Source organism: Lepus europaeus, chromosome 13 (genome assembly GCF_033115175.1).
Source record: "Lepus europaeus isolate LE1 chromosome 13, mLepTim1.pri, whole genome shotgun sequence".
NCBI lineage: Eukaryota > Metazoa > Chordata > Mammalia > Lagomorpha > Leporidae > Lepus > Lepus europaeus.
Genome location: NC_084839.1, coordinates 33,727,737 through 33,750,894, shown reverse-complemented (window position 1 = coordinate 33,750,894; position 23,158 = coordinate 33,727,737). Strand labels below are relative to the sequence as shown.

The 23,158-nt window shown below is 40.4% G+C and overlaps 1 protein-coding gene across 1 annotated transcript in view; it reads left to right on the top strand.

Moving 5' to 3' along the window:
* The window catches only part of PRKD3 (protein kinase D3), a 107,277-nt gene that overhangs the window by 43,426 nt on the left and 40,693 nt on the right, over positions 1-23,158 (top strand). Inside the window, exons 5-11 of the mRNA XM_062209275.1 lie at positions 813-970; positions 9,964-10,156; positions 13,587-13,664; positions 14,685-14,868; positions 16,200-16,323; positions 20,031-20,108; positions 21,179-21,455. Of these exons, the coding sequence (XP_062065259.1) occupies positions 813-970; positions 9,964-10,156; positions 13,587-13,664; positions 14,685-14,868; positions 16,200-16,323; positions 20,031-20,108; positions 21,179-21,455 (1,092 nt within the window). The remainder of the gene's footprint in view (positions 1-812; positions 971-9,963; positions 10,157-13,586; positions 13,665-14,684; positions 14,869-16,199; positions 16,324-20,030; positions 20,109-21,178; positions 21,456-23,158) is intronic.

Below are 23,158 nucleotides of genomic sequence, written 5' to 3'. Positions count from 1 at the left end.
CTCTGAGGATCAGTTTCTCTGTAAAATATATCTACTCCATTGGTTTCATAATGACTCAGTAAGGTAAAATGGGCAAAATATTTGGCTCAAAGTAGTGATTCAGTAAATATTAATTTCCTTACTTTTTCTGAATTACAATTATTAGGGGGAGCACATAAGTACACATTTTGATTAAGAAGCACTTCTCTGAGAAGGAAAGTCAATAAACTATGTCTATAGGGCCAGAGGATAAGTATTTTAGGCTTTACTGGCCATATGATCTCTGTTGTGACTGACTGAACTCTGCTGTTGGAGTGTGATGTCAACCTTACATGTATGGAAACAAATGGGAATGGCCATAGTCCCAGTTCATTTTATATTCCCATATTCATATTTATGAATGTTGAAATTTATATTTCATATAATTTTTGTATCACAGGAAGAATTTGGTATGCAAGCCACAATTTGCTGACCTGTGCTTTAATCCAGTGTTTCTCAAACTTTACCTGGCATCATAAACCATACCTTGCTGGGCCTTATCCCCAAGATTCCCAATTTATAGCTCTATGGGTTAGAGGGCAAGAATTGCATTTCTAATAAATTCCCAGATGATTGCCTTAGATACAACATTTCAAACACCACTGTATTAGCTAGCTTAATCTTTCTGAATAAATCATTCTGTATCTTTCCTGTTCTTTTTTAAATTGTTTGCCTGTCATCTTGCTAATTAAGTATTGCTGCCAGAGCAAGAGTTAAAGAAGCAGTGATTTTATTTATTACACTTAAATAGTAAAGTCATTTTAATATTTTTTGACCTTTTAAAATGTATTTAGGCTGTGGATTAAATTATCATAAACGATGTGCCTTCAAGATTCCAAATAACTGCAGTGGAGTGAGAAAAAGACGTCTGTCCAATGTATCTCTACCAGGACCTGGCCTCTCGGTTCCAAGACCCCTGCAATCTGAATGTGTACCACTTCTTAGTGAAGAGGTATGTGTTCTAAGATAACAGAAGGACATTTTACTAGTTCTTCCTGTGTTTATGCAGAGTTTATGACAGCATCTTAAAAACACGTTATATACTAAATAATATTATTTATTTGTACACTTAAGGAACTTAAAGTGTGATAAGGGAAAGAGGGCTTGGCAGTAGCAATGAATTGCAGTTTATACTTTGGATTGCCTTATTTATCACATGGACCATTGCATTAGTGCTTAACATCCTGGCTTCTAGTTTCCAAACTGTATTTTGTCTTATACTTGACAAAGTTTCCTAATACACAACTTTGATTATATATTATTCCCTACTAAGAAACCTGTATGTATTTTATTTCTGACAATCTGCACTATTCAGTGTTCCCCGAACACACCCTTGCTTTTCGACCTTTGTTTCTGTTGTCCATCCTACATGGTTTTTCCTGGTTTGAAAGTCACCTTTCCTGATTTTACCCTTACCTAGCAGTTACTTTATTTACTGGATGCCATCACACTTTTCAGACATTCTTGATTATATGTGTAACAGTCAACCTATTACCAGGTGTGATTTTGCCCCAAGAGTTTACAATCTATTTAAAGAAGATAATATTTAGTTCTTTAAAAAAGTACCCCATTATACCCTACACAATGTCTACTGCTCTGTAGGTACTGAGTGATGAATGAATGACTCTACCAGGCCTCACAATATGAGGTACATCAGAAGATCTGTACCCATGAGAGATGATTGCAGTGCAGAATGGTTAATTGACTTGTCTGGAGTCACAGGAAATTGGTAAAAAGATATTGGAATTAAAAATTAAACCCAGATATCATTCTTCTGAAATTGATGATTTTTTTTTCCTAAATATGTTGGACTTCTCAAGGGTAAAGGGTAAAGAAATAATTTCTTGGGGCCAGTAGTGTAACACAGATGATTAAGCCGCCACACACAAGGCCAACATGCCATATAGACCCTGGTTTGAATCCCAGCTGCTCCACTTCAAATCCAGCTCCTGTACCTGGAAATTAGCATAGATGATCCAAGTAATTGGCCCTCTGCCACCCAGGTGGGAGACCTAGATGTAGTTCCAGACTTCAGTCTGGCTCAGCCCTGGTATTACAGGCATTTAAGGAGTAAACAACGCATGGAAGGCCTCTCACTCTCTTTGTTGCTCTGTTTTCCAAGGAGATGAAAATAAATAAACATTTAAAAAGTAAAATAAGGTGCCAGTCTTGTGGCACAGTGGGTTAAGTCATTGCTTGCTATGCTGGCATCCTATATCGGAGTGCCAGTTTGTATCCCAGCTTCTCCTCCTGTGGTCAGGCTCTCTACCTATGGCCTGGGAAAGCAGTGGAAGATCATCCAAGTGCTTGGGTCCCTGCACCCATGTGGGAGACCTGAAAGAAGCTCCTGGCTTCAGATCCACCCAACTCCAGCCATTGTGGCCATTTTGGGGAGTGAACCAGTGGATGGAAGACCTTTCTCTCTCTCTCTGTAACTCTGCCACTTAAATAAATAAAATCTTTTAAAAAAAATTAATAAAAATGATGTGGTATTTGCTTGTAACCATCACACATTTCTCATATGTATACTTTTTTTTTTTTTTTTTTTTTTTTTACAGGCAGAGTGGACAGTGAGAGAGAGAGACAGAGAGAAAGGTCTTCCTTTTGCCGTTGGTTCACCCTCCAATGGCCGCCGCGGCTGGCGCACCGCGCTGTTCCAAAGGCAGGAGCCAGTTGCTTATCCTGATCTCCCATGGGGTGCAGGACCCAACCATTTGGGCCATCCTCCACTGCACTCCCTGGCCACAGCAGAGAGCTGGCCTGGAAGAGGGGCAACCGGGACAGAATCCGGCGCCCCGATCGGGACTAGAACCCGGTGTGCCGGCGCCACTAGGCAGAGGATTAGCCTGTTGAGCCACGGCACCGGCCCATGTATACTTTTTTTTTAATTTTTTCTTTTTATTTTTTGAGAGGCAGAGTTAGAGAGAGAGACAGAGAGAAAGGTCTTCCTTCCGTTGGATCACTCCCCAAATGGCTGCTACAGCCAGTGCGCTGCGCCAATCCAAAGCCAGGAGCCAGGTGCTTCTCCTGATCTCCCATGCGGGTGCAGGGCCCAAGCACTTGGGCCATCCTCCACTGCCTTCCCAGGCCACAGCAGAGAGCTGGCCTGGAAGAGGAGCAACCGGGACAGAATCCAGTGCCCCAACTGGGACTAGAACCTGGTGTGCCAGCGCCACAGGCAGAGGATTAGCCAAGTGAGCCGCAGCACCGGCCTCTCATATGTATACTTTAAATCATCTCTAGCTTACTTATAATACCTAATACTATGTAGGTGCTATGTAAATAGTTGTAGTTAGGTAATGTTTAGGGAATAAAAACAAGGAACAAAAAGAAAGCTGTACATGTTTGCTGCAGATGAAGCCATCACAGGCCTGACTACATTTTTTTTTTTTAAATCTATTTATTAATTGAAAGGCAGAGATAGAGGAGGAGAAAGAGAGAAAGTTCTTCCATTTGCTAGTTCTCTCCCCAAATGGCTGCAACAGGCCAGGCCAAAGCAAGGAGGCTGGAACTTCCTTCAGGTCTCCCACATGGGTACAGGGGCCCAAGGACTTGAGTCATCTTCTGCTGCTTTCCCAGGCACATAAACAGGGAGCTGGATTGGAAGTGGAGCAGCCAGGACTTGAACCGGCTCCCATATGGAATGCCAGCACTGCAGGCAGAAGCTTAACCTTCTACACCACAGTGCTAGCCCTGCCTGGCTGCATTTTCTTTGTGTGTGTGTGTGTTTATGTTTTATAAATGTGTGTATACATATGTGTACAGACATATACATTTATATTTTATGTATACATATGTAAAAGTACATGTTTTTATATATGATTTTTTGAAATTTTTTATTTATTCATTTTTTTTTTATTTGAAAGAGAAAGCATTATTCTCTCTACTGGTTCACTCCCCAATGGCTGCAATGACCGGAACTGATCTGATCCAAAGCCAGTAGCCAGGAGCGTCTTCCCAGTCTCCCACATACTTGCAGAGGCCCAAGGATTGGGCCATCTTCTACTGCTGTCCCAGGTCAAACCAGAGAGCTGGGTAGGAAGAGGAGCAACTGGAACTTGAACTGACGCCCATATGGGATGCCAGCACTGTAGGCGGCTGCCCTACCCACTGTGCCATGGTGCCAACCCCTGCAACTATATTTTCAGTTCACACTTGATTGAATCTGTGGGTGTGGGGACCCGCAGATATGGAGGGCTGTCCAGTTATGTTTTAATTCATTCATTTATATTGTATCCTCCAGGTGAAAACTCCTTAAGGGAGTATAATAAGTAGAGTGTCACATTTAAGTTGACTAGATTGTTTATAGAATATTTTAAAGCAAGTAGAATTTGTAGAGTGGCAGGTCTCTCAAAATGGCTTTCCACAGATGTAGTGTCAGAAAGAAGCAGGAAGAATAAGAGAAGAGCTCATGGGAAGAAACCCAGGGAATGGAAGAGTGGGAAGAGAAGGCACTCTAAAGAAATGATGGAGGGCCGGCGCCGTGGCTTAACAGGCTAATCCTCCGCCTTGCGGCGCCGGCACACTGGGTTCTAGTCCCGGTTAGGGCGCCGGATTCTATCCTGGTTGCCCCTCTTCCAGGCCAGCTCTCTGCTATGGCCCGGGAAGGCAGTGGAGGATGGCCCAAGTCCTTGGGCCCTGCACCCGCATAGGAGACCAGGAGAAGCACCTGGCTCCTGGCTTTGGATCAGCGAGATGCACCGGCCACAGCGGCCACTGGAGGGTGAACCAACGGCAAAAAGGAAGACCTTTCTCTCTGTCTCTCTCTCACTAGCCACTCTGCCTGTCGCAAAAAAAAAGAAATGATGGAGATCGGGGGCGGGGGGTAGGGGGGCTGGTGCTGTGGCACAGCAGATTAATGCCCTGGCCTGCAGTGCCAGCATCCCATATGGGCACTGGTTCGGGTCCCGACTGCTCCACTTCCCATCTACAGCTCTCTGCTGTGGCCTGGGAAAGCAGTAGAAGAAGGCTCAAGTCCTTGGGCCCCTGCACCCATGTGGGAGACCCAGAGGAGGCTCCTGGCTCCTGGCTTCGGATTGGCGCAGCTCCAGCCATTTTGGCCATCTGAGGAGTGAACCCATGGATGGAAGACTCTCTCTCTCTCTCTCTCTCTCTCTCTCTCTCTCTCTCTCTCTCTCTCTTCCTCCTTCCCTCCCTCCCTCTTCTCTGCATAACTCTTTCAAATAAATAAATAAATCTTTAAAAAAAAAAAAAGAAATGATGGAGATAGCAATTAAGAAATTAAGAAACAAGAGTAACCCCAATGCTCAACAAAGGTTAGAGAAGAACTTACTGGGAGTTGGCTATACATTAAAAGCCTCCTGGGGATCGGCGTTGTGGTGTAGCCAGTAAAGCCGCCACTTTCAGTTTCCGCATCCCATATGGGTACCAGTTCAAGTCCTGCTGCTCCACTTCCAATCCACCTCTCTGCTATGGCCTAGGAAAGCTCTAGAAGATAGCCCAAGTCCTTGGGCCGCTGTTGCTGTGTGAGAGGCCCAGAGGAAGCTCCTGGCTCCTGGCTTCAGATCACCACAGATCTGGCCATTCTGTCCAGTTTGGGAGTGAACCAGCAGATAGAAGACTCTCTCTACCTTTCCTCTCTCTGTGTAACTTTCAAATAAATAAATCTTTTATTAAAAACAAAAAGCCTCTTAACCTGCCATATACTCAGTTTTATGCTGGATGCTTTACTTTTTTTTTTTTTTTTTTTAATGTAATTCTTACTACATTGCTGGGAAGTACAGATATTATCCTAATGTGAAAGATAGGGAAAACGGAGAAGCTGTGCAACCAAGATATGAAACCTCACTGAATACTAAGATAATACTTTCAATACTGAAAGTAGGCCATCGGGAGTAGAAACTTTTTTTTTTTTTTTTTTTGACAGGCAGAGTGGACAGTGAGAGAGAGAGACAGAGAGAAAGGTCTTTCTTTGCCATTGGTTCACCCTCCAATGGCCACCGCGGCCAGTACGCTGCGGCCGGTGCGCTGCGGCCGGCGCACGGCACTGATCCGAAGCCAGGAGCCAGGTGCTTCTTCTGGTCTCCCATGGGGTGCAGGGCCCAAGCACTTGGGCCATCCTCCACTGCACTCCCGGGCCACAGCAGAGAGCTGGCCTGGAAGAGGGGCAACCGGGACAGAATCCAGCACCCCGACCGGGACTAGAACCCGGTGTGCCGGCGCCGCAAGGCAGAGGATTAGCCTATTGAGCCACGGCGCTGGCCAGGAGTAGAAATTTTGAATCTGCCCCTGAGGTTGTGATTGATCGCGTGTAAGAAGGCAGTTTCTGTTAAAATGTCAGAAGTCAGTCTAAAGGGAATTGAGTACAGAAATGGAAAAACAGAAGAAGGTAGATTGTTCATTGAATTTGGTTGGAATGGAATCACTAAGATTACAGAAACTAGAATTTTTTTGAGTGTTGCTATTTGAGGATGAGACATAAATATTCCATTTGGTGCTGCTGAGAAACTTCCTGAGGGGCCAGGACAAGACAGAATCAAACTAGGACTAAATGTATATGCCAAATGGAGGTACTACTTTTACTAAATAATACAGTAGACTGATTAAATATTTGTAATTGAGGAATTACCAGTTTTTAAAATGCTTTTATTTTTATTATTGTGTATGCCTGAATCAGTGATACTGCTACAGCGTTTTTGGTTAGTGAATACTTTGGCAAGTGTTGACTTCAACATGAGTGTGGAAATAATCAGATTTCTTTTAGAAAAAAATTTGCACACTGTTAAGGAAGAATAATAATTTTAAAGCTAAACCTTGATTTGTAGCATTAAAGCAAGGTAAGAAAAGAACTTTGACTTTTTTCTAGTTTCTCTGATTTCTCAGAGGGTTTCCATTTTAACTAAATTCTCTATGTACTTCTACCAACATACCCTTCCCCAGATTCTGATTAAGTCTGACATGCTATTTCTGCCTTCCTCACCCAGTACAGTGGCAACCACTGTTTACTGTATTATAAACCCAGATATTTGGGGGTGGGAAAAATGTTAAGAATCATTAGACTGTGTGGTATGAAAGGCCTAAGTTTAAGTTCAGGTTGATTCTAATACACCCTGGTAGTACTAATCCCTTTGAGTTGATTTTTTTCATGTTTCAAGTAGGGTGAATAACGTAAATAACTGCTTGTATAGAACATAACAGGTGGTTGCCACAGTCACAGTCTTTTGAATATTTCCTGGCACACATACTGTGCACTGTGTCCCTAGTATATTAATCTTTTGAGGACCTGAGGACAAGGCAGTTAGTTACAAACTGACCATTGGCCTATGAAGGGATCTGTTATGAAATCTCTTTATTACACTGTTACCTTGTATATTTTATATATGGCTAAATCAGTTTTATTCTATCTTCTGTGTTTTGAACTTGAGATAATCCAAAAGGAGTAGAAGCAGAAGTGAGATAAGCATATTGTTGATTCACTACTAGAGTGGGGAGTCAGGGTGAACAAGGGCCTAAAACATCTGTTTCTAGTGCCTGCTGGCTTCTTTATTAGTCTCGCAGACTCACTGTGTTGTTGCCTTGACTGAAGGTGGTCTACTCATGCAGAATGGAGAGGGTGAGACAGACTCATCTTGGACAGCCTAAGTATGCAAGTGTGGTTTGGGTTTTAATATTCTCTTTGTACTTTTCCTGAATTAAACTATCACAAAATCATTTAGGAAATTTGTGGTTACACATTAGTAAAAGAGTTCATTTAAATTTACATGTATGCTATTTTTGTAGCATTCTGTATTGTTATATCTTTTTCTTCCTCCTACATTTTCTTTTTAAATTTTTTAAATTTATTTTTTGGAAGATTTGTTTTATTTATTTATTCATTTATTTGAAAGGCAGAGTTACAGAGAGGCAGAGGCAGAAAGAGAGAGAGAGAGAGGTCTTAGTTGGCTCATTCCCCAAATGACTGCCAGGGCTGGAGCTGTGCTAATCCAAAGCCAGGAGCCAGGAGCCTTTTCTGGGTCTCCCATGCAGATACAGGGACCTAATGGCTTGGACCATCTTTCACTGCTTTCCCAGGATATAGCAGAGAGCTGGACCAGAAGTAGAGCAGCCGGGACTCAAACTATTGCCTACCTGGGATGCCTGCAGTGCAGGCAACAGCTTCACCCACTATACCACGGCGCCGGCCCTCCTCCTACTTGTTCTTCTCCTCCTCTTGACTGTACGTTCTGTTTCTGTCTCTTGGTTTCTTCTGACCCCTCTTTGTTTTAATTGATTGAATATATCAGTGTAGAATGACTCAACTTCTCAGAGCTATAAACATAACTAGTTATAGAAGGCATCTAAAAGATCCAAGGATTTTGGCCGGCGCCGCGGCTCACTAGGCTAATCCTCCACCTGCGGTGCCGGCACACTGGTTTCTAGTCCCAGTTGCTCCTCTTCCAGTCCAGCTCTCTGCTGTGGCCCAGGAGTGCAGTGGAGGATGGCCCAAGTGTTTGGGCCCTGCACCCGCATGGGAGACCAGGAGAAGCACCTGGCTCCTGGCTTCGGATCAGCGCGGTGATCAGAGCGGCCATTGGGGGGTGAACCAATGGAAAAGGAAGACCTTTCTGTCTTCTCTCTCTCTTCCACTCTGCCTGGAAAAAAAAAAAAAAAAAAAAGATCCAAGGATTTCAATTCTAGCAGTGAAGATATAAGTAAGATATAAGTAAATGCAATGAATCTGTTAAAATATCTGGGTGGTAGTTAGGTAATGAATTTTGCACTTGAGGACATGGTTTAGATATTACTCATTTTTATGTCCTCAGTTTATAGTATATTGGCATGTATTAACCTCTGAATGTTTATTGAAGGAATGGAATGAGCCACTTCAGCTAACCTATAATTTAGTTTGATTAGTCCTTTTATATAGAAAGGGCCATAGTTATAAAAAGCTACTTACCCCTCAGGTTACATGGAAATTTTTAATTTGTCTTTCTTTAATTTTGCTTCTTGTTCACTTTGGCAGGGTTGGGGGAGACTAGAAGTATCAAGGAACTAGGCCTTTGTGTTATTTTAATTAGCTTTGTATCTGTAATTTATTTATATCATAAAAATTATCATCTGTAATTTATTTGTATCATCATAATTAGAGTTCAGTTTTACATATATATTTTTTATTTTTATTTTATTTTTATTTTTTGACAGGCAGAGTGGACAGTGAGAGAGAGACAGAGAGAAAGGTCTTCCTTTTGCCGTTGGTTCACCCTCCAATGGCCGCTGTGGTTGGCACGCTGCGGCCGGCGCACCGCACTGATCCGATGGCAGGAGTCAGGTGCTTCTCCTGGTCTCCCATGGGGTGCAGGGCCCAAGGACTTGGGCCATCCTCCACTGCACTCCCTGGCCACAGCAGAGAGCTGGCCTGGAAGAGGGGCAACCGGGACAGGATCGGTGCCCCGACCGGGACTAGAACCCGGTGTGCCAGCGCCGCAAGGCGGAGGATTAGCCTAGTGAGCCGCGGCGCCGGCCACGTTTTACATATATATTTATTATTTGTTAAGATAAATTGGAAGACCTAAGATTTGTTTTAAAATATTTTCAGATGTGTTCAAAAATGCAACATGAGCAGTAATACTTCCTGAATTTGTTTACATTTCTTGTGATTAATTTCCTCAGATTTTGAAGGGATTTGAACATGTTATAAATTAATTTTAATGCTTTTGTTTTTTATTTGTAAATGTTGAATGTGCCTGGCAAATAATAGTTAATCAGTGAATATATAAATGTATAGGAGATTGGGCATATCTTAGTGGTTTTTTCTTAGCGTAAGTAGTAACAACCTCTACTTTTCTCACAGAAGAACTGTTGAATTAAGCTTTCCAAAGGAAGCTGCTGAGATCCACATTTTTAGACTCTGGGCTTAGCGTTCCACAGAAATGTCTATTGTGGTTAAGCTTTGCTCCCGACTACTTTATGTTTAATATTGACATATGGAAATAACTTACATTCTAGTCACATCTTCACCAAGAACCAAGTAAGAGGATTCCTTCTTGGAGTGGTCGCCCAATCTGGATGGAGAAGATGGTGATGTGCAGAGTGAAAGTGCCACACACATTTGCTGTCCACTCTTATGGCCGCCCCACAATATGTCAGTACTGCAAGCGCTTACTCAAAGGCCTCTTTCGCCAAGGAATGCAGTGTAAAGGTAGGATTGGGTGTTTTGCTTAAGTACATTTCATGTCCGTTTTTGTTAGCAAATACATGTTTAAAATATTTATACATCAAAAGCATTTGCCAGAGAAATCTTTCTTTTTTTTATAAAGATTTGTGTATTTATTTGAAAGAGTTACATAGAGAGAGGAGAGGCAGAGAGGCAGAGAGGGAGAGAGGGGGAGAGAAAGAGAGAGAGAGAGAGAGAGAGAGAGAGAGAGAAAGTCTTCCATCTGCTGATTTACTCCCCAGCTGGTCGCAATGGCTGGAACTGTACCGATCAGGAGCCAGGAGCCTCTTCCAGCTCTCCCGCGCGGATGCAGGGGCCCAAGGACTTGGGCCATCTTCTACTGCTTTCCCAGGCCATAACAGAGAGCTGGATCAGAAGTGGAGCAGCCGGGTCTCAAACTGATGCCCATATGGGAGGCCGGCGCTTCAGGCCAGGGCTTAACCAGGGACGCCACAGCACCGGCCCCAGAGAAATTTCTCTTGTGGTTAACTTAGAAAAGAAAGGAAAAGCATAATAAAGTGTATGTGTATATTAACAACTACTACTATCTGTAATGTGTGTACTGTGTCCCAAACATGTTAAATAAAGAATTTTTCCATATACAATCTTTTTTTGTTTGTTTGTTTGTTTATTATGTGAAAGGCAGAGTTACAGAGAGGCAGAGTTAGAGAGAGAGGTCTTCCATCCACGAGTTCACTCCCCAGATGGCCCCAATGGCCATAGATGTGCCAATCTGAAGCCAGAAGCCAGGAGCTTCCTCCAGGTTTACCACGTGGGTGCAGGGGCCCAGAGACCTGGTCCATCTTCTACTGTTTTCCCAGGTCATAGCAGAGAGCTAGATTGGAAGTGGAGCAGCCAGATCTCAAACAGGTGCTCATATGAGATGCCTGCACTGCAGGCGGCAGCTTTACCCACTATGTCACCACACTGGCCCCCTAATACGCAATCTTGAAAGCACCTATATGTGAAATATGCTTTTGTTAGTAATGGTAATTAATTTTCCATTTTATAAACGTAGACTGAATAACTTGCTTTTGATCACATAACAGTAAACAGAAAAATTAGAAGTTGGATCTGTGAGGCAAAGCCTAACTTAACACTTGTCATTATGTGTTAGTAAGCAGCAAAGCAGCAAAGGTGTTAGTTGAGTGTACTTTTTTTTTTTTTTTGACAGGCAGAGTTAGACAGAGAGGGAGACTGAGAGAAAGTCTTCCTTCCGTTGGTTCACTCCCCAAATGGCTGCTACGGCCGGCACACTGCACCGATCCGAAGCCAGGAGCCAGGTGCTTCCCATGCGGGTGCAGGGCCCAAGCATTTGGGCCATCCTCCACTGCCTTCCTGGGCCACAGCAGAGAGCTGGACTGGAAGAGGAGCAACCGGGACAGAATCCAGCGCCCCAACCGGCACTAGAACCTGGGGTGCCAGCGCCGCAGGCGGAGGATTAGCCTAGTGAGCCATGGCACCGGCCAAGTGTATATCTTTTGATTCTAGAGCAAGACACCACTCAAAGAAATAATACTTTAAAAATAATGTTTTTCAAACTCAGAAACATAAATATGTAAGTTTTTTTGATCATGTAGCTAGGAAACTGTACAAACACTATAAATCCTTGGAGCAATCATACTGAAGTAGGCAGGCTATAGTGGAAACCACTGAAATTAAAATAAGGACCCTTATTTGGATACTAACCTAGCACACTATTCCCAAAATATTCTCAGAAGTAAGATTTTTAATAGAATAATAGAATACTTTTTCTTATAGTTACATGATACTTTTATGTTTTCTAAAGATGATTTTATCCTTTTCTCTTGGATCTTCTCAAAATTGTTCCTTAACCTAAATGTCTTAGTCATTGAGCTATTATAGGGTAGAAGTAGTCTATAATCTTAATGTTGATTTAACAATTTAACACTCTTGTTTATGGCGTCAGTAATCTCCCTAGGCTCTAGTCATGAGTTGCCGAGGCTATGGAAGCGTTTAGGGTTCGCCAACCTTGATCTTATTCCGATAGGGTCATAGTCAAAGTGGAAGTTCTCTCCTCCCTTCAGAGAAAGGTACCTCCTACCTTGATGGCCCCGTTAATAATCTTAGGTACCTGATGGCCCCGTATAATCTTAGGTACTTTTTCCCATTAATCTAACAATTTTTGGAATCATTTTTTTAATATGGTAGAAATACTTGTGCAGGTGAATTTTCAAGTGATAAAACACTAAAGTTTTTGCAATAATAAATCGTTACTTTCAACACAGAATAATTATATGTAAATTTAACTTGGATGTAAGAAAAAGTTTTCTTGATAATGTATGACAGTATATGAGAATACCAAATAGAAAACACGTTTCCTGTTTGTTGTCAGGCAGTCGTAATTAAAGGTTGAAATTTTATTTCAGCAGCTTGCTTTGAATATGAGTTAATACATAAATTAATACTTTAGAATATAAGCACAAAAGTGTACTGGCAAGCAGCCACTGAGAAATGTTTTGAGAAAGAACATTAGTAACAGATGTACAAAATTCTAGCCAACAGATAATTTTAGTAAAGATAGTTAATAGTGTTACTATGCTAAGAAGAACAGAAGCCATAAAATCATATGCAGAAAAGTACAATATTTTATAGAAAACTAAAATAGATATGTATATTGAAGAATATTTTAATAGAGTCTGTTAACTGCTACTGAGTTGCTAGTTTAACTTTTCAAGATTCTAGAAGAATAATGTTTTGTGCTTATATTAGTTTGGAAAGTGGCAGGTTGTACTTCCGAATAGCTAAACTGTTTCAGTTACAATGAAAATAATTTTAATTCCATGGTTCTTACATTATTATAATATGAATTAAGATACTTAAAATGTAAAATAGTCACATTTTCATTCACCAACTAAGAAAGAAGAAAAGAAATAATTTAGTTGAGATGGAAAGCTTGGGTTGTGTGCTTTAGAGTAATGGTTAAGATGCTGGTTAAGACAAATCAAACTGCCTGAGTTTGAAACCCAGTCCTGCCTCTTGACTCCAACTTCCTGTTAGAGTACACCCTGGGAAGCACTGATGATGCCTCAAGTAAATGGGTTCTGGCCAACCATTGGAAAACCTGGGATTGAGTTGTCTCTTGGAGTCAGCCCCAGCTGCTGTAGCATTTGGGGAGTAAACCAGTAGATGGGAGCGCGCTCTCTCTCTCTCTCTCTCTCTCTCTCTTTGACTCTCAATTAATTAATTAATTGAAATTAAGAAGAATTATCAGAGTGTGAAGCCAGACCTTTAGTCCAAGATTTGAGTTCTTAGTAGAGGAAGACTTTATTATCTTATCATCTCATCATCGCTTACTAATATTCCATCTGTGAGTAATTTAAAGAAAGTCTAAAAATAGCTGATATTATCAGACTTTTTACATAAATTAATAAGTCAAATATTCTTATTTTAGATTGCAAATTTAACTGCCATAAACGCTGTGCATCAAAAGTACCAAGAGACTGCTTTGGAGAAGTTACTTTCAATGGAGGTATAATTCACTATTCTTCTGTGTCTTATCTTTGCATGAGTTATATTTTATATTTTAACATTTTTTACTGTGTTTTTCTGATTTAATAACAAAATACAGAGATCGGGGATGGTATACATTTACCAGTAATTATGCCTTCCCATCTTTCCTCTAGCCACCTCCTACTTTATAATCTGATACAATCAGTGGTGCTACATGTCTAATTACACCTTTATGCATAAAAATCTATTTCTCATAGTTTTGAAGACTGAGGCATCCCAAGGAGCCAACAAATTCTATGTCTAGTTGAGGGTTTGTCTCCTAATTCATAGATGGTGCCTTCTAGTTGCTTTCTCACATGGTGGTATGGGCACAGAAATTTGATTGGGCCTACTTTCAAGGGCACTAATTTTTAACAACTTTCTTGAGATAAAATTTGCATACCTTACAATTCACCTGTTTCAAATGATCACAAAGTTATATATCCATCACTACAATCTAATGTGAGAATATTTTCATCACCCTAAAAGAAATTCAGTACCCATTAGTAGTGACTCCCTATTCTTTCCTCCCCACTAGTCTTTGGCAACCGCTAATCCTTTGTATTTCTGTGTGTTTTTCTATTTCTGAAATTTTGTAAGTGGAATTATACAAGATGTCATCTAGGGTGACTGGGGTTTCTTACACGTAGCATAGTATTTTCAGGGTTCATCCATATTGTAGCACATTTGAACACTTCAGTCTTTTTTTATGGACAAGCAATATTCCTCTGCAGGGATATACTGCTTTTTATGATCCACTTACCAGTCACTGCAGTTTGATGGGTCTGTCAGTGAATAATGCTACTGTGAACACCAGAATATACTTTCTCATTAGAAATAGGTTTTCCTTTCCCTTGGTTAGCTAGTAGTGAAAACGTTGAGTCATGTGGCAACTCTAACAATTTAAAGTTGTAAAACTTCTTTTCATATCTAATAGACTGTTTAGATGTATTGATATCCATTAATGTAAAACTCTGAAATTCATTTAAAATGTTGTTAGAACCTTCTAGTTTGGGAACAGATACAGATATACCAATGGACATTGACAATAATGACATGAATAATGATGGTAATCGGGGCCTGGATGACACAGAAGAACCATCTCCCCCAGAAGATAAAATGTTCTTCCTGGATCCATCTGATCTTGACGTGGAAAGAGATGAAGAAGCTGTTAAAACAATCAGGTAACACATGTGTAGGTGTTGCAAGCTACTTATAAATACAAGGTCATTTCAAGGATCTTGATTAAGAATAAGTTATATCTCTATAAGTATAACCTTAAACATTTTCTAAAGTCTTACTAAATGTGGCTAATTCTTTTACATGCACTGCAGTATTTCTAAAATAAATTATATTGCTGTTTCTACCCTCTCATGATGAGAAAGTACGATTTTTCTTAAAAAGAAAAAGCCTTTATTTAGATTTAGTCTAGATATAATACACAGCTATTGAGCAGCCACCACAAGGTGCCAGTATTGACCCACCAGGTAAATCCACCAGTTGGCTTCACATAGGCAGATTACCTGATGTTACAAACAGTAGTAAAGAATATACTTCTGAGAATGTTGCACAAAAATGATGGTGAGGAATTTGGGGACATTTTCATAGCATCATATTGAATGTGACTTATCACTTCATAAAAATGTTATTGGAATATAAAATGTTTCTATGTTTGTGGAAGTTTAATTTAATTAAAACTTTTTTAAACCTAGTTTGGACATTATTACTAAACCTTGTCCTAATCATGGTACTTCATAGTTTAAGAGAAAGTATTAAACTATTTGGGGCTGAAATTGCAAAACCATGTATTTTACACACACACACCCCAAATTGCTTTTTCTCTGGCTACTGTTAAGGATCTATATTTCACTATTACCTGATTTAACTTGTTACATTATTTTTTATTTTATTAGTATCTATAAATCATTTTCCCTTTAAATATCTTCTACCAGAAGTACTTTTTGCTAATAACATGACCAACTATTTAACATTCAAGCCTTGTGAAAATAAAAATATATATATATATACACACTCACACACAGAAAAACACACACACACACAGTGGGTCTTGAGAAAGTTTGTGGGAAATGCTTGTTATCTTTTAATTCCATTTTCTATGAAATTTCTGAATTACTCTCATACTTCATTTTGCTTTGTTACATATTTATGCTGCCTCAGATAGGAAAACTCAATAGCAAACCCAAATAAGACCCTCTCTGAGAGTCCATGTCTTCCAATGGGAGAAGATTCATTTTCTTATTCTTTTGGGATCCTCCAGAAAACATTCATGACAAATAAAGAGGATTTACAATACTACCTTAGTCTTTGGTAAATCAACTGTATATCATGATAACAAGATAAATTTATTTTCTTCTTAAGACACTGTTTGTCTTTCTAATATAGTTTGGAAAAATTTAGCTCAGTTATCTTTAAAAAGGTTCATGAGACTGTAGTATTTATATGACTTTTGAAAAATCACATCAACTATTTATAATAAATTTTAACTATTTTTTAGTCCATCAACAAGCAATAACATTCCTCTAATGAGAGTTGTCCAGTCCATCAAGCACACAAAGAGGAAGAGCAGCACAATGGTGAAGGAAGGATGGATGGTCCATTACACCAGCAAGGATAACCTGGTTAGTAATCCCATACATCTTAATATGCTAATAAACTTTTGTTATGAGTTTTATTTTATGCATTTTTAAAAATCAATATGAGGATGAGATAAAGATATTATGTGTACTACAAAACTGAAAGTTACACTGGGATTATAATTAACATTTGTAAAGAATTTTTGTTTTATTATTTTTAAATTTTTGAAATACTCATCTATTTATTTGAAAGGTAAAGGTAAAGAGTGAGTCACCCACTGACTTACTTCCCAGATGCCCACAGTGGAAGCTCAGTTCAGATCTCCACATGGTGGCAGAAACGCAGCTCTTGGAGTCATCACCACCGCCTTCCAGGGCAGGCTTCAGCGGGAAGCGGGGGTTGAGCTGGCACTGGGGAACTGAACCCCAGGTGTTCCCATGTGGTACTTGGGCATGGTAACCACTAGCCCTGCCCTGGTAAAGAATTCTTTAAAGGCAGACTATTTAACGTATTTTCTTTACAAACTAGTAGAGTGGTCAAGATTCAAAAACCTGGGATTGTGCCACAATAAAAAGCAATAACTCCGAATATAATAAGCTACATATAAGATAGAAGGAACTAGAACTTACATGTTGAGTGATTATCAACAAAGATAGGAAGCATTTGTTTTTATGTTGCTTTAACTTAGTATAAATATATACCTTTTTTTTTTTAGATATAACGAAGAAGAATGGTGAAGTTGTAGTGCAAAGACAGATATGAAGAGTCAGTATAGTGTAGTCGTTGAGAACACAGGCTCTAGAATTAGATTGCCTAAGCTTCCATAGCCTGCTAAAACTGTGAACTTCAAAAAGTTATTTTTATGTATTAGTTTTCTTATCTAAAATTGGCATGATAAGAGTACTTAATAAATTCAAACATTAATATATAAGAAGAGCTAGAACAGTGTTTGGCACAGTAAGCACTCAGTAAATGCTAGTAGCACAATGATTATTTTATTCTTTAATTTTTTTCTTTTTTTTTTTTTTTTTTTTTTTTTGACAGGCAGAGTGGACAGTGAGAGAGAGAGACAGAGAGAAAGGTCTTCCTTGGCCGTTGGTTCACCCTCCAATGGCCGCCGCGGTTGGCGCACTGCGGCCGGCGCACCGCGCTGATCCGATGGCAGGAGCCAGGTGCTTCTCCTGGTCTCCCATAGGGTGCAGGACCCAAGTACTTGGGCCGTCCTCCACTGCACTCCCTCTTTTTTTTTTTTTTTTTTTTTTTGCTGACAGGATTGCTGAAAGATTTTCTGGGAAAGCCTTTAATAATAAAATGAAATACCTTGTACATTTAGTTGGCTCAAGTAAACTTTTGGCAACAGTATAGACTGAGATTGTGTGTTTTTTCTTTTATGTATAATCCACATTCTTAGAAATGTAACTTGAAGTGGTATACATGTATTAAGAATTTAGTAGTATATCAAAGATGCTATGTCGAATGAGCAGAGGGAGAGAGAGGAAATTCAATAAGTAATATTGGTACAACCATATAGACTTTTGGGCGGGGGAAATAGTTGCATATATCCCCTGCAATTTGCATATAATAAATTTTTTTTAAAGATTTATTTATTTATTTGAAAGTCAGAGTTACACAGAGAGAGAGGAGAAGCAGAGAAAGAGATAAAGAGTTCTTCCATCCAATGGTTCGTTTCCGAGTTGGCTGCAACGGCCGGAACTGCGCTGATCTGAAGCCAAGAGCCAGGAGCTTCTTCCTGGTCTCCCACACAGGTGCAGGAGCCCAAGGACTTGGACCATCCTCCACTGCAGAGAGCTGGATTGGAAGTGGAGCAGCCAGGTCTCAAACTGGGGCCCATATGGGTTGCCAGCACTTCAGGCCAGGGCATTAACCTGCTGCGCCACAGCGCTGGCCCCGCATATAATAAATTATTCAGAAAAGTAAACAAGTTAAACCAGTAGAGGGAACTTTGGAAGAATTAAAGAATTAAAGATTTGCTTTTTGAAAGGCAGAGTTACAGAGAGGCAGAGGCGGGGCGAGGGGCTTCCATTCGCTGGTTCACTCTCCAAATGGCCTCAAAAGCCAGAGCTAGACGGATCTGCAGTCAAGAGCCAGGAGCTTCTTCCAGGTTTCCCACATGGGTGCAGGGGCCCAAAGACTTGGGCCATCTTCTGCTTGAAAGATTATTTTATGAACTTCCAATGAGGACCAATAAAAGATAATTTCAATATTTTGTTAGAAAGAGAGAGAGAGAAAGAAAGATTTGTGAGACAAAAACCCAAAGCAAAGATTTTCAACTCATTATTTTTTTAAGATTTATTTATTTGGAAGAGTTATAGTGAGGCGAGAATGCGGGAGGGGAAAGCATGTGGATACTTACATCCACTGGTTAACTCCTCAGATGACCACAACAGCCAGCACTGGACCAGGCCATAGCCACAAGCCAGGAGTTTCATCCCCATCTACCATGTGGGTGACAAGGGCCAAACATTTGGGCCATCTTCCAAGCTTTCCCAGGTGCATTGGCAGGGAGCTTGCTAGAGCAGCCAGGATACAAACTGGTGCCCATTTGGGATGTTGACATCACTTGCAGCAGCTTTACCATCTGCACCTCAGTACCAGCCCCAGCTCATATTCTAAACAAGGGTTAATTACATAAAATGTGAAGAATGCCAATAAAATTTTAAGAAAAATACCACAACACAATAGAGAAATCGGTAGAGAGTATGAACAAGGTTCACAATGAAAGGAAATACAAATAACTTGCATATAAGAACTTGATTTCATTTATAATAAATAGCAGTTTAAGCTTTCATTTTCTGCATAGTAAAGATGAAAAGGTTCAAAGCATACTGAAGGGGCTGGTGTTGTGGTATAGTAAGTCAAGCCACCACATGTGACACCAACATTCAATAAAGGTGCTGGTATGAGTCCTGGCCGCTCCACTTCCTATCCAGCTCCTTGCTAAGGTGCCCAAGAAAGCACTGGAAGATGCGGAAGATGCTTTGGCCTCTGCAACCATGTGGGAGACTCAGAAGAAGCTCCTGGCTTCAGCCTGGCACAGTCCTGGCCATTGTGGCCATTTGGGGAGTGAACCCGCCATGGAAAATCTCTCTCTCTCTCTCTCTGTCTCTGTCCCTCTGTCTCTCTCCCCCCTTGTCTAACTCTGCCTTTGAATAAATTTAAAGAAAAAATAAAAATGTACTGCATTATTGAAAGATTAATGCATAGGTATTCTCATGTGTTGCTGATAAGACTATACTGTCAAATATTGTGTAGAATAATACAGTCAAGCAAAATTACATGTGTGTGTTTCTTCTGACACAGCAAATCAACCTGTAGACATTTATCCTGTAGGTAAATTACATGTCTATATGCATATGTGTGTATAATTTATGTAGAACACTTAAATGTTCTTAGGAAAATGGAATTTTCAAAAACTTTATTTTGGTACAAAAAAATTTGAAGCCTGTGCATTATAAAGGAGTCTTCATAAAGTTAATGGAATCTGAAAAGATTCCCCAAATCTACTAAGGTAACATTGCTTGCTCAGAGTAAGGATAGGAAATGGAATAAGTGATTGTGGGAATGATACTTTCACTGTATATCCTCTTTATGCTTGTATTTTGATTATTTTGAACCTCATAAGTTTCAAAACTATTAAAAAATGCAAATTTACAAATGGAAGGAAAGCACAAGAACTTTGGAGGAATCATCATTTTTTAACCTCACAAGCTTTCTTATGTTTATTTTATAGAGAAAGAGGCATTACTGGAGACTTGACAGCAAATGTCTGACATTATTTCAGAATGAATCTGGATCAAAGTATTACAAGGTAAGATTTTCACATTAAAATACTGTATGTTCAAATATATATAAATAGCCTCATTCATTGTTATATTTGAGCATACCTTTTACAACCCTTGGCTAGTATATGGAAATCACTTTTTCGTCTCTGCTATATAGTCACCCTTGATTGGCTTGCCTCACTTCTTGCCATGTCACAGATTAACAGCAGACAAGATTGTAAGTATAGCAGTTTGGTCAGGAAGAAAGAGAATGGGAACTAATGACTGGCTTTGAGCTAATTTGGCTTTGGTTTCTTTTGGGGGAGGGGTTAAGATTATTTATTTGAAAGAGCTATGGAGAGAGAAGGTGAGATAGATCTTCCGTCCACTGGTTCACTCCCCAAATGGCTGCAAGAGCTGGGGATGAAGCCAGGAGCTTCATTGGGTTCTCCTGCATGGGTGGTGGGGGCCCACACACTTGGGCCATTTTCTGTTGCTTTTCTCAGGCCATTAGCAGGGAGCTGGATCAGAAGTGGAGCAGCCGGGACTCAAACTAACACCCATTGGTGTCATAGGCTTTAGCCACGACACCACAGTGCCATCCCCTGGTTGGCTTTTATTTAGCCTGAGTTTTTTGTCGTTGAAGTAGACCAAACATAAGTGATTGTTACAGTTTCCTCAGAAGGCAGAACCAGGAGGGAGTGTGCAAGCATCTTATACAGAAGCAGGATTCTGTGTATTCTGCCATGATTTCTGTGACATTTCTTCGGGGACTATATCTTATAGATAGCAGCCACTAGCACAGCAAATTGTTGAGTTGATTTAATGACAAACGGAAAGTGACAAGAGTTGAATATAGTGGCAAATGACCTTCCTGAATCCCCTCCTGCCTTGCCTCCTACTGACCAGCTACAGACCTGAATCACTGCCTTAGCTGTCATACTCCACGCTTTTCCTCTCACATTGATGGGCAGGCAGACTGTGTTCCATCTGCCACCTACTTGTGTTTGTCTGAAGGTATTCATAGAAATACATGTTTTTGATTCTCTAGTGTGTATTTAAAAGTAAAAGCAAGGATGTGTTCATTTTTTCCAATGCTTTAATTTTTCTACTTCAGGAAATTCCACTTTCAGAAATTCTCCGTGTATCTTCTCCACAAGATTTCACAAACATTTCACAAGGCAGCAATCCACACTGTTTTGAAATCATCACTGATACTATGGTATACTTTGTTGGTGAGAATAACGGGGACAGCTCTCACAATCCCGTTCTTGCTGCCACTGGAGTTGGGCTTGATGTAGCACAGAGCTGGGAAAAAGCAATTCGCCAAGCCCTCATGCCTGTTACACCTCAAGCAAGTGTTTGCACTTCTCCAGGGCAAGGGAATGATCACAGTAAGCAATAAGCTTGTTGATGAGTTTTTCTCTTCTTTGGGTCTTAAGTGTTGTGTGGTGTGATTGTGTGCCTTTGTGTACTTTTAATGCTCATCTAAAGCTTTATCTTTAGTAATAAGTATTGTTAGTTAATTCTTTTATAAAATTATGTTAGAAATAGTATACACACGCCTAATGCCCAGAATTAGGTAGGTTTTGGGGCTGGCGCCATGGCTCACTTGGTTAATCCTCCGCCTGCTGGGTTCTAGTCCCGGTTGCTCCTCTTCCAGTCCAGCTCTCTGCTGTGGCCCGGGAAGGCAGTGGAGGATGGCCCAAGTGCCTGGGCCCTTGCACCTGCTTGTGAGACCAGGAGGAAGCACCTGGCTCCCCGCTTCAGATAGGCATAGTTCTGGCCGTAGTGGCCATTGTGAGGGTGAACCAACGGAAGGAAGACCTTTCTCTCTGTCTCTCTCTCTCACTGTCTAACTCTATCTGTCAAATTAAAAAAAAAAAAAAATTAGGTAGATTTCGGAGTCAGTACTCCCCACATTAAATCCTGGCTCTACCAACCTGCTGTGTGATATTAAGCAAGTTCCTCTCTATAACAGTATATACCTCAATGAGTTGTTAGTATCAAGTGAAAGAGAACATACGAGGTACAAAACATGGTTATGGTTGGCATCTGTTAGTATTTGCTGCATGGTGGGATATATAAAATATTGAAGTTTACATCATACTTATGAAATCTGTGAATTCAGAAATGCTGAATTTAAATTCTGAATTAAATCATTCAGAAAGATCAGTTGTTGAAATCTATATTTTGCACTAACAAAATTTATCAGATTAAGCCTAAATTTGATAAAGATTCAAGTGAACAGTTAATAATCAAAAAGTCATAACATAATGCTTTTCCCCTATTGACGTTATGTTATTTATGGGCAAACATCATTCATTAGGCAACTATATTTAAGTTGAAATAAGTATCATCCACTTTCCAAATACAGTTTATTTCAGTTTAGCTGTATTATTTTGTACGGTAGCTCTTAATATAATGCTAGGCACTGTGCTAGAATACAAAGGAAATATTAGAGATCATTAAAGCTATATGAGGAGACATGACATGCACAAGTGAATGTTATGTGGTAGCATAAATCAAAGAGCAAAAATGAATTCAAGGAACTCAGATGTGAATAGGAAAGTAAGCAAAGACTTTTTTTTTAAAGATTTATTTATTTGAAATGCAGAGTTATACAAAGGCAGAGAGAGAGAGAGAGAGATGAGAGGTCTTCCATCCGCTGGTTCACTTCCCAAATGAACGCAACAGCTGGAGCTGTGCCCATCCAAAGCCAGGAGTCCAGAGCTGCTTCTGGGTCTCCCATGTGCAGGGACCCAAGGACTTGGGCTATCTTCCGCTGCCTTCCCAGGTACATTAGCAGGGATCTGGACCTGAAGCAGAGCAGTTGGACTCAAACCAGCACCCATATGGGATGCCAGCACTGCAGGCAGTGGCTTTACCTGCTACACCACAACACCAGCCCCAAGCAAAGACTTCTTAGCATGATTTGGACCTTGTGCTTCAGATAGGAATAGGATAAGCAGCATTAAATGGGAGAAGTAGAGGGGTAATATTACTCTGGTTGAGAGACAGGATGATCAGAGGCACAAGAGTCAAAATCATGTACATGTTTGGTGTTTAACATTGAGTGGAGAGGATGGATAGATAT